General features: G+C 44.4%; 1 protein-coding gene across 4 annotated transcripts in view; it reads right to left on the reverse strand.

Moving 5' to 3' along the window:
- LOC118508967 (probable nuclear hormone receptor HR3) overlaps positions 1-12,517 on the reverse strand; it is a 119,592-nt gene that overhangs the window by 69,132 nt on the left and 37,943 nt on the right. For 3 of the 4 annotated variants that reach the window (XM_036048932.1, XM_036048936.1, XM_036048933.1), the window contains exon 2: positions 8,515-10,266. The exons of the other annotated variant lie outside the window; for it this stretch is intronic. In XM_036048932.1, coding sequence (XP_035904825.1) covers positions 8,515-8,638 — 124 coding nt within the window. In that variant the 5' untranslated portion in view covers positions 8,639-10,266. The remainder of the gene's footprint in view (positions 1-8,514; positions 10,267-12,517) is intronic. 4 annotated transcript variants of the gene reach the window in all.

Raw genomic sequence — 12,517 nt, forward strand, 5'->3', positions numbered from 1 at the left:
GTGAGCCGCACCAGACGGAGTGAATGTGTGTGCGATGCCGCGAGACGTGGAAAACAGTTAGGTAACTGTACATAACTTATGATGTACGCGCCGATCGACGGGATCGCTTGAATTTGTTGTTGGCCCGATCGACGATTGAGCCTGCGTACCAGACAGAGCTTTTTGAATGGACTGTTGGAGTTTATGGGAACTGCCGGTGCTGGCTGGCTCGTTCTGGGCGGCTGGCAGATGTACTGTGACGGTCTAATGATGGGTCTATAAAAGGGTTCTTTAAACATTTCAAGCACACACTCGAGCTGGTTGAGCCACGAAAGCTCAAAACGATGATGCTCAAAATGCTGGGAAGAAGTGTTTGTGTGTGTGTGTGTGTGTGTGTGTGTATAGCTCTCATCAAAGCTATTGCTCAATACAAACGGACACAAAGATCTTTTTAATTAATCGCTCTTAGTGTCAATCCTGACTGACTGGAAGCTTGAACACACCTTCTTCAACACACACAGACACACTGAAGCAAATCATAAATTGTCCATTAACTTTCTGATTGCAAACCGCAAAGCTTCTTCATCATCGTAAGCATAATAACTGCAGCCTGGCTGGCGGCGATTGTACGGCACAAAGTTCATCGAAGATGCACCTCAAACTTCAAATCGATTGCACTCACAAATTGCCGTCTGACACGGCACTGATGAATTACTCACGATAAGAGATAGTCCCGCAGTAAAGGGAAAGAACCTTTAAGAATGCTTCTTCATCCGTTGCATCAAGATAGTGCTTAACCGTACCTGGAAAAGAAAGCAAGAGAAGGGAGAAAGAAAAATCGTTAGAAAAATAATTGGAAAAGGTCTTTTGTCTATCTACAAGCCGACGGTAAGTTATGATCATCCAACCAAACGAATCATTATGTTCTCTGCTGCAATCGTTTAGTGTTTCCTCAGCACGTCTCTTAATCATATTGCTGCCGTCTCATCATTAGCTTGGTTTGCGTAAAGTTTGATTTCGATTTGTTGAATATTGAAATGTTGTTTGTAAGTAAAGCTAGCAAATAGCAAACGATTGGTTAAGGGCTCCAATTTCCTGCCAACTGTAACAAGCACTAGCAGCTCAACATGCAGATAAGCTCAGCTTCATTTTCCCATCGAGGTGCTGTTGCTTGCGGGCTAGTGCTGTCGGTCACTTGAAGCACCATGAAGAAAGCTATCCATTTCGACACATTTTCCCGTCGGAGAAGGCGTTGATTTCGGTGTCGAGAGGAAAAATGGCACAGCAAAACCTACAACATAATTTGCTCTCTTCATCCGGTTCCCTTCTAATAGAATGCAAATGAGAAGCAAATTTCCATTCATTACCACACGAAATAGATCGCTGCAACAGCCAAACTGCACGGGCTCTTGTCTTGGTGGGCGACGTACCCAGCCCAGGGATCGATAGTGAGGCGAACGAACGACCATCAAAGCCCTCCACTGGCAGGGCAGGACCGATCGCCGACGTCGGCAGGGTTTCGGCCCCCTGTTGAACCCTGCATCTCTCACAACCGTACTGATTTATTGAGAATGAAGTTCGTGACAGACGATCGCTTCAAGGCACACAACTTCCACAACCGTGCCGAGGATCGCTGGACCGGTCCGTTGCAAATTTGATTGGATTAGCAAGAGGCGATTTTCGCTAACGATTGCCTCCCGACCTCCCTGTGAAGCCCTTGACGCCCTCCCGTCCGATCGGTCAGAGTTCTGAAGCAAGAACCGACAGGCTAGTTTGCTAGTTGCTGAGGCGGAGAACCCACCCAATATCATGATCTTGAAGTGGAAGTCGTGATTTTTCCAGCCACAGTGCATTCCAGCCGCTGGCGGCATTTTTGTGTGGCCCGAAACGAATGACTAATTTTGCGAAATTGATTCCTACAATCAACTCGGCACACAGTTTTGGGTTTGGTTGGGTTAGAATAGTTGGCTTACAGCAAACAAAAAAGAGGCTTAGTATCAGCGGGCGGCAGATACTGGAGAATGAGTCATACAATAGAACATTATTTGTTGGCTGTCCCCATAGGCTGGAGGTTAGCTTTACGAGCTTGTGGCACATGTGTTCTTTGCGGGTTGCAGAAATTGCTGTGGGCCATTATAACATGTCACGAGTGACAATTAGAACATTTGTCAGTTTAGGAAAACATTGATACGAATTGTGGTGCGCGCAATTCAGTTGTCACTTTCGATAATTTATTTTATCGATGAAATGATGAATGAGACGCAGAATGGACCAATCACAACAGATTTGTGTGCGAGCCGAATATCGCCGCAATAATGGCAGTATAGCAGCGGTACGATGGTTCTATACATAGTTCTTCTGATAGATTCTAGTTCTAGAGGCTTTCGTCTAAATTTTTGAAGGTTCTAAACTCTTAGGCCTTTTAAATCACATTTTTTCGATTAGTTTTGAAGGTTTGAGACCGTTTTGTATGTTTTTGTTCTACATTCATTACTGAAAAATAATCCATGATTCATCTATTATTCAAGTTTCTGAATATTTTCTTAAAATCAGGAACATTACAGTGTCAATTCTTTCTTAAGTAAAATGTCTAAGTATAGCTCTGGCAGATATTTTTTCCGCTTTTAATTGTTATGCTTACAATGAAAAGCAATCTTTCACATTTGTTATGTTCCATCGAGAATATATCCAAGTCAATAAATGTGTTCCTGTACTTCGAATAACTCTGCGCCAGAACGCTTGGCAGCACATTTTTGTCTCCCTTTTGCATTGTTTTTTTATGTCGCTCAGTGAAAAAACCGGCAGGTTATTAAGATTTTATGCGACTTTTATTCAAATTTCCGTCAAACGGCAGAGAAACATCAAGAGCCCTTAAAAGACTCCCGGGACGGGTAAGCGAGGTATTCAAAAAATAGTTTATCCAGTTTTTAATTGCCCACCAAGTTCTTTTGCCCCGATGACGGTTGAGTGTCTGTCGTTTTTTTTTTTGGTGATGACTTTAGAAGAATAGTCGGCAATTAGCTGAGTTTCCTCGCTGAGCTTTAGATTACGGACGAGATGCACTGTGCTGCTTCTGAGCTGTAGATGTATTGTGATAGTTTGAGCAAATATGTTCTGGTAGAATTTATAATTTTTTTCCGATACCTGAAGTATCTAACTTGAACTTAGAAAATACAAAATTTTATAAAGCATTAGATTATTGGAAGAAAAATCACTGGTTTGATTCGTGTCTTGCAACTCTAATTCATGCCATACAAGAAGTTTTCGAGAAGTAACCAAAGTTTATAATCAAATCGACACAACACAATGATGTTTAATACAGTTTTCCTAGGGTAAAAATAATATTTCCTCTTTCCTTATGTCAAGCAACTGTTTGTTTTACTTAAAGTAACAGTAAACTCTCTGCTATACTTCCCTAAGTTCAGTTTCTGAAACAACTGGTATTTATATAGTCTGCCATTATTTATTTACAAACAAATGTGGTTTAACTTCTCGGTCCGCTTTTGCGCACCATCAAATTGAGTTCATATGCAAGTAACAGCTCCACAAACACTGAGCAATGAAGGAAAAAATGCACCCATGCACACTTACTTGTGTGCTTGGGTCGGATGCCTTTGCTGGTTCGCCCGAAAGTTTTAGTCCCACCGGCCGGAAAGTCAATGCCCTCCGAGTCGAGTGACATGGCACCGGGTACGAAAAACAATACCATTCCACCAAAAACTAACCCATCCGCAGGAAAATCATCTGTTCAAACCCTGGTACGGGGTTACGCGCCACAATTCTTTCACGTGCTGGGCTGTTCGAAACAGGTAGGAGAAATATGTGTTTGCGTGTGTGACCGAGTGAGAGCGAGAGAGAGAGGTAAATAAAGGGTAAAACAAAACAACAGTTTGGGAAAACATAGCACCTAAACCCCCTTTAAAACAATACCCGGCACGATCGCGCTAGAACAAAATCGAATCAAAGCCGGATTCGGATTTCCCAATCGTCGCTCGTCGCGAATGCTGACTGGCTCGATAGACAGGTGAAATATGGTTCGTCAGCCACATTTCGCAATGCCTCGCAGAACGATGGGCCGCGTGTGACGAAAGCGTCGGTGCACGAAGTACCGGGAGCGTTGGTAACAAAAATAACAAACTGCCAATTGGCAAACTTATTTCCAGTTCGGGATGTGGTGCCGTTTCGAACGAAGCGGTGACGGTGGAAAATGGAGGAGGGAGGTAAGGGCGTGAGGAAGTTGGAAAAGCTGCAGCGAAAACAAACGAAACGACCGACAACCGCCATTTGATTACACACAGGCAGGCGACCGGGGCACCATGGGTTTGGCTTGGCGGGCTTTGCACTTTTTCCCGACTGACCTATATTCCTCGGTGGCATGTGTTTGAGCAGCGAACGTGCTGTGCCCTGACGCCCTCCTCCCCATCCTCCCCACAGACGCTTCCGTCCCGTTTTTCGTTTCCCATCCATGGGGGTGGAGGCACAGTGGCACAAACACACACACATACACACACGTGCGGGCGGGAAAATAATCATTCTCTCGTCTACCTGAGTGAAGCAAGCAGCAAGAGAGAGAGAGAGAGAGAGAGAGAGAGAAGGTTTAGTTCCGGAATGGGATAAGCGAATGGAAGTTCTTTTCATATTTCCATTTAGAATATTCATGCCTACGTCTCTCCTCCCCCTGTTCACCATCCTTCACCCCACACCATCCCTCCATATTCTAGCATACTTTGACACCTCGGCTCTGGGAAGCTTTTTTTCCCATCCGTCAATAGACACTGGGCAGGTTGCATCCCACCTTCGTGTGCACATTAATGCTGATGACGAATGCCAACTGTACGGCCGGAGTGATTGGGGTGTGAAAAGGCAACGAGCAGAATGAAAAAAAAAACACTCCTCATTCTCACCCCATCCCCGTTTTGGATGGCCTTTCTTTCGTCATTTCAGTTTTCTATACCGCTCAAAATTGACGCTTTTGCATTAGCGGCACCGGCAACATCAGCACGCTTGAGAAATGCAAAACCGTTCTCTCACCCACGAGAATATCAATAGAAGAAGTACGGGGCTTTATGGGGAGGAAATTCTAACGGCGAAAGAATGGCGACATCCACCAAGCGTTCCCCCACTATCCGTGGGGTTTGTTTTTCCACCACCATCGCGGGCTAGGGTTTGTCATTTTCTCTTCCTACCATCGGACCGGAGAACGGAACGGTGCCGGTTGTGGCCAACGGAGCGCAAACACGGCTTAGCGCTGCCGAACGAATGGTGCTGAATGGTGTTGAATTAAAAAGGCTAAGCATAATTATGCTGCTTGAAGTAATGTATATACACCCCAGCCCCGGGGGCAGAAAAAATCAAGTGGGAAATTCGCGGATGAGCTAGAATAAGAGCAGGGATGAGGGGGGGGGGGGGGGGAAAGGGCAAGAGAAAAACCGCGCTGGAAATATGAAACGGGATGCCCATATTCTCGTAATTATGTTTCATAAGATAATTGCTGCAATGTATAGGTTCGTTTCTATGGATGGGCAGAATGGAAAACACTTTAATGAAAACTGGTGGATTAACGCTACTTTAATGAATATTTGAATGAGTTTGAATGAGCAGCGGTTGGAGATGGTACTTTATCAGATGAAGATGCAAGCTTTGCTGAAGCGAGTGTTTTAATTGCGCTTGATACATTGGACAGCTTATTTGAAGTGTTTTGAACATGTTTTGTTTTTGCCATATAAAACTTTATACATTTTTTGTCTTTTAACCACTAACTAATTCTCTTCTTAAAAATTGCTTTAGAGAAATATTTAGAAAAATGTTTTGTTTTCTTGATGTGTCAATACATACAAGCAGATGCTTTTTTAAAATTTATAAAATTTTCTTGTAATATTCATGAGTTCTAACGACCCACTTATCCACTTGTATTGTCTAATGCGTTGTGTATTTTATGTACATTGTGTACACTATAGCATTATAAGCTGCTTTATGGTAAAAACAAGAAAAAAATATTCGTTAAATGAGAAAAATCCTTGAGCAAAATGGTTTAAATAAGTAATAAGAAGTAAGGCTTTTTTTCAAACTGACTTTAATTGCTTCCACTCCACTCTTCAAATGCAGCAGAAACTGACAAGAAAATCTAAGGCCTATTGAGTCTATTGGGTTTTTCGTTGTGGTCCTAGAACTAAAGAATAGAACATTTGCGTAATTGCTGAAAATTATACTGCCCTCGGCGGTCTGGTTACCGAGACGGTCTTCACACGACAGGACCGGGTATTAATCCTATCCAGACCGCCTCACCCGGGTTGACTACTTTGCTGCGAGTAAAATCAAGTCAAAAAAAGCCAGGAACGCCAGGCCGAGTCTTTTAAAGGTTGTTACTGCTAAGTAAAAAGAAGTACTGTCCTGTAATAAAATTCTGGTCTATCCTGGAAATAGTTGTAAAAAAATATCTGACCATATCACAGGTGAAACAGTCTATATGAATCAGGATTAACGACTGACAGTGCTTGAGTGAGCACAGTGATTTCGTCTAGGAAACGCCCAACTAGTTTCTGCAACAACCAAAATAATGCTTTTGAAAAGATCTCAATTCTTTGTTCTTATCCAATTATTTTATAGCTATTACAAACTTTCAATTGTTTGCAAAGTTTCAGAAAAGGGACTTTTTGCCATAGTTGCCGTTCCTTGCATCCATAGGTTTTGTGTGTGCAAACTCACAACGTTGTGCAGGAATTTGCAAAACTTCACCAAAATTATCAGATGAAGAAAGATTCAGGAAAAGTCGACAAATTTGAGAACTTTTGCAATAACCATGGTAAGCGTTTTAAATAATTGCCGAAGGACTGCTCAGAAAGTGGTAGCTGTGTGAGTGGCAGGATATTAGCTGAAATAACTTTAGTCGCATGACTAAATAAGATATCGTAACTATATTCGGACTATGCATAGACTAAGAAACAAGTTTGCGTGATTAAGCTATTACACTAATATGGAAGCAAGCAAGTTTACCAAAACTCAACCACAAGAGCACTAGCTGCAGCAATTTCCAAATTCAGAGGCAATACTAAAACAGACGAAAAGTGGTGAATGTAACAAAACCCCCCTAAAAAAAGTCAGCAAACAGTCACACAGTGCCGGCAGCGCAAACGCAAACCAACGGTAAATTCTATTCACGAACACAGAAGCGTGAAACGGAAAGAAAAATAACAACAACAACAACAACAACAAAAGCAAAACTGGTGGAAACTGTTTGCTGGAGGAAATAGTAGCAGTAGTAGCAGCAGGGAAAGTTGGAAGAACATAAAATGTACTCCGATAGCACAGAGGGAAAGCGAAGGGGGGGGGGGGGGGGAAACGCCGCACCAGAAGGTAACATTACCAGCACATTGAGCACAAGCGCAGGCAAGAACGGGAAAGCTGCAGAAGATCATGTGAGAAACAGTTGGAAAAACTAGCTAACGGATCGTGTGCAAAAGAGTGAGCTTGGCTGGCTGAAGCGAGAGAAAAAGTGGGAACAAAAACCATTTTCTAATCCAGCCGCAGCCTCCCCCCTCCCCCCCTCCGATTGCACGATCAGAAAGGGGTAGAAAACCGGGGCGAAAGAAAACGGGAAACTTGCAAGCGAGCAAGCTGAAGCAAACGAAGCGAACGGAACGAAGAACAAGAATTGTTCTCAGGTGTAACATATTTGTTAATAGCACCAGACAACCGCTATGTGGCGCGGGTTTTGTTGTCGTTTCCTTTTCTTCATCATCATCAGAAGCAGCAGCATTCCCTGCTTTCTTCCGACTCCCAACCTCAACCCCCTTGTTGGGCGGGGGATAGTCGTAACGGTGCAAAGAAAAGCTTAGGCCGCGGCTGTCTCGGCTACAAAACCGTCCCGATCGGGAACGGGACCTGACTCCGTTACTATTTCGCGTTTTGTTCCGCGCGAGATAACGAAGCGGAAGAGTAAGTGTATGTGTGTGTGTTTGTGTGAAAGAGCGTGGTAGAAGGCTTGCGGAAGGTCGCAGAAGGCAAAACAGAAATGGAAGATCACAAGCCTTCAACCTTTTCTCTTGGCTTTATACCCGTCTCCAAGGCAGGAGATCAGGCGGGAGTGGCTCACGCACACCGCGGGAACGTTCCCCCTTCTTTTCGGGCCCAGTGGGGTTTCTTCTGCGCCCAGAATCCGTTAGCTACTTTTGATTTCAATTATTTCATTACATCTGAATCGCGTCACGATGACTCGATGTCTTTTGTGTGCGGGGATTTATTTCATGGTTCTTCTACTCAACCTCTCCGACTTTCCCAACACCGGAGTCGGAATGTTCGCAAGATCAAGAGAATGTTGGGATGTTGGGCACCTTTAAGATAGCTTTTAAATGAGTGGCGCTGATATCGAGACTTAAATGGCTGCTGTGAGAAGCCTAAGACAGATGAGCAGAGTTAAACAGATAGACTTGGGACCTAGAGAAATAACCTGGAGGATTATCACTGAACAGCATTGTTAGTCGGAAGTTTAACTTAACAGAACCTTAGTCTAAATCACATCATGATCCTTGATCTCACCTTTTATCGATCCGCTAGACGAGTTCTGTACGGTGGACGCTTGCACATTCGTTTGCATGGGTATGTGCGCTTCCAGCTTGGACGTAACATTGCTCCACATTTCAAACATCCTCGGTGTAAACATTGGTCCGCGTGTCCCGTACGCGGCACTACACAATGCCTCGGGTCCAGGTCCAGGGAAAGGGTTTGAAACCACAACAACAAAAAAGCTTCTCTAAAACACTTCAGTCAACAGTCCGGTATCACTCTCTGCTCGTTCTCTGCTCCGGAACCTTATTTTGTACTTCAGTTTTTTTCGATTTGTTCTGTCTATGGTGGTTAAACGTTGTGGCACAACTAGCTAGGCACCTCCGTTTAGGCAGCTAAGGTCTTGTGGCAGACAGTGGTCAGAAACTTCCCGACTCACGCAGTGACCCATCGAACGCCATCTTGAAACCACCGGGAGAAAAACCACTCGTAAAATCCTGGTGGCGGATGTTATCTGGTCGGCGGTCCCGCGACACCGTTGTCCATCAGTCTCCGTACGGGAAAGGCACACGAATGTTAGGATGTTACACAGTGGGGAAGTGTTTTCGTTTTGCTACGCTCGAAAAATGATTATTAAAGCTGCATAGTTTTGTAGATATAAAGCTTGATTTATCGTGCGTTTGGACCGTTTTTGTCCATCAGTCGCCAGGTAAATGTCATCTAAGCTGAGCAGTGCCCGTCCTGAACCCGTTCGAAGATGCGCAACATGCGTTGAGAGGGAGTGTATCTCTTATCTCCAAAACAGGCGTTTTATTTCCTTGTTGAGCGATGTTTTTTTCCCCCTCAAATCGTTGAGGTTTTCTGTATCTTTCCTTGAACGATCTCGAATCTCAATCCGCAGGAGGAAAAAAATCCGAAATCTCCTCTGACCGAAAAGGAAACTGACGGCTGGCCCACTCGAAGAAAGCTTTCTTACGTAAATCGCAGCTCACCCCCCCTTTACCCACCAAGATCGGTTCGGTTTGGGGCTGTGTGGACTTTCACGAATTTCGGTGGACCTCCTCGCCGACAGTTTGGCCGGTTTGGCAGACTGAATCCAAAACCGTAAACGCGTTTTTTGCTGCTGCTGCCGCCGTTGATGGTTGGGCAGTCACTCGCTTGCGTCCGCTTGCGTTTTTTTTTTCGGTGCTCTTTCACTTCATTAGCAAATGAAAGGTTGCTATTATGATAGGTCTGTTTTTTTTCGGGTGGGAATTATGCAACGCGGCTCGCGATCGTGCCACGCACACGAACACTATTGTAGATGCGTAAGTCGGAACACAAAACCGTGTGCCGTTTCTCTGCCGGCGCTTCTATTGCTCACTTCACCGACACATTCACTCACGCACGAGCTCACGAAACAATAGATCTGGTTGATCTTGTGGAAGTGATTTTAAGGTTTAAAATAAAGATTTGCTGCAGAATCACACACTTGCAGGGAGAACTAGACAACGCGCACACACAAACTGACACACGCTGTAAACTGATGATGCTGGTGGTTTATCCTTGTTTTGCACCGAAGAACACAAAACACTGGTGGTAAAGCAGTGCGAAGCTAGCTGAAGCTCGGAGGTTTCATCACACGTTACACTAAATCCTGCGACACGTTCCTGGCGCTACTACTTTATCACCACACTCCACCGCACGCCGATGCACTTGGTTTCACTGGCGGTCCATGGGTGGTGTTGCATTCCCAGCGACGGCATTTACACGACAGACACCCTGTGCACTTGTGAACGGTTTTATCTGGATGAGCAAGAAAAAAAGTAAGACAGCTGTCGGTGAGCGATAAATAATGTTACTGCATGTTTATGAAGCTGGCCGACCGGCGGAGGGATCTTTCGCAGTATGTACAATGTATGTAGCGGAACGGTAGTGCTTGCGGTGGTGATTACTCAGCGAAAGGATTTCCATAACGTCGTAAGATTGATATCGGTTACTTTGCTCCTTTCATTTACAGCATTGTTGAAAGGTCTTTGGAAAAACTGGTAGACATATATGAATTAAAATTCGTTAATCCTGTGTACTAGTTATCTAGTCAAGAGTCCTTTTGAAGAAGTAATAGACTATTGCGACGAAGTAATCCTAATGGCCAGTTACCACTGTTTGAAGCTCAATACTATCTGACTTTTACAGATTCCGACCACACTGTATCGTATTGTAGAATTCGTATTGCCTGATGCTTGATGTTGTCCATGTAAAATTTACTTAGAACTCCCTTAACTTGTCGATAATATTGGAGATGGTGAGCATATCTCTAATCAAAAAGACCCACAACTGATTTCAGAAGCGACAACTGGAATGTTGGGGAATACCTCTATTGGAAGACATTATCCAATAATTTTATCGACAAGACGGAGTGACAATTGATCCCCATCACCCAAAAACAGCAAAACTCAGCAATATTGTCTGACATTTGGTTGATGACATTGATGGCTAAGATCATGCTTTCGAAGAGGAGAACAAGGAGTGACAAATTGTTAGTTGTAGCCCTAAGACATTCTGATTTTGTAATAAGTTTTGATATAAAAGGACTCCCCGAAAAATATGCTTCATTGTAAACATCAGTAAGTGTGTTGTTAATGTGATAGCATCTACAGCAACTCCCCATTCACTGGCGACATTTTTTCTAACCATACAATTCGCTCACAGCCACAGTTGGCAAAGAAAATAATCAGACAAAAGAAAAATGGAGGGTGGAGAAAATCTCAGCCGCAAACACAGCGGGACAGATATAATTTTCCATCAACCCTACACCGACCATCGGCCCATCGTCGCCGTTGGTTTCCGCCTTGCGGTCTAATGCAATTTTCTTTCATTGCCGTTGTTCCCCGTGGCAGCGTGTTGCGAGGGTGTACGATGCAAGCTATCATATTCTATCAATTCCTCCAACCCCATGCCACCATTTTCTTGGTCCACATAGTTGGCGGCAACACTCCCTTTAACGAAGCAAGTTTTGCTCTTAAATATGTTCGACAAGACGTGAATGGGCACATACGAGCTGGCAGAGCTATCCCGAACGTCATGGTGAGGAACGATGTTCTTTGGGGTAAGAAAACGAACAAAAAAAAAACACGATGAAAAGTTCTTGTGGGCGTTGGAATACAGTGACGCCCGATAGTATCGAGAGCACCAACCTTAAACGGAACTCGGTACGGTGCCATTTCGAGCGACTTGCATTTCCTGCTTTTGTTTCTCGCGCCAGCACACCAACACAGAGACAGCGTCATCGAAGAAAAACACTCCGGTTATCGGTAGGAAGTTTTTCATCCGCCCATCGCTTTTCCTTCCTGCCAGCAGGCACTGATTTTGCTGGAGGCTCGGAACACAGGGACACACAGGGTGCAACTACATGCTCTCCAGCATTGTACCACGCTTTCCGTCGCTTCTCGTATCCCCTAACTACCACCACGCTGGGTGAGCACTCTGCTAGGTTCCAAGGCACAAAAAGCCAACGACCAGCGACTGTGCTGCTGCTGCTGCATGTTTGCGAGCCTCAGCAGAAGGAAGTCCGCGTGGCTTTATGTACGTGTGGAATGAAAGATAGTACATAAAAATGAATCGATTATTGCAAGGGGTTGGTGCGAAGGGAACGGTGGAAGCTGCCCGTAGGACGATGGCTTGAAGAAAAATATACATTTTCCCGTTGCAGTTTTCCCTACCCAGCCAGGATGTGTGTGTGTGCGCGCGCCCATTCAAGAGAGTGCGCGTGGTGTGTGTGTGTGTGTTGTTGCAAGAAGAAGACGAAACTTGAGCGTGAGTGGAAAGAGGGTTCTTGCAAGCCGGACAGCATGGAGCCAGGCAGACGAGCCATTTTGGCGGTCTTTTGTAACACACGCACACATCGACGGTGTGGATTGTCAGTAGACATTCTTCAAGTAAGGATATTGGGAGGCGTTTGTTTTAAAGAGGATGACTTTAAGACGCAATATGTGAAGCTTAGTAGCTGTTATGAAGAAATTTAGAGGTTAAATTTTATATTCAATTAGACGAAAAA

This window comes from Anopheles stephensi, chromosome 3 (assembly GCF_013141755.1).
Source record: "Anopheles stephensi strain Indian chromosome 3, UCI_ANSTEP_V1.0, whole genome shotgun sequence".
NCBI classification, from domain to species: domain Eukaryota; kingdom Metazoa; phylum Arthropoda; class Insecta; order Diptera; family Culicidae; genus Anopheles; species Anopheles stephensi.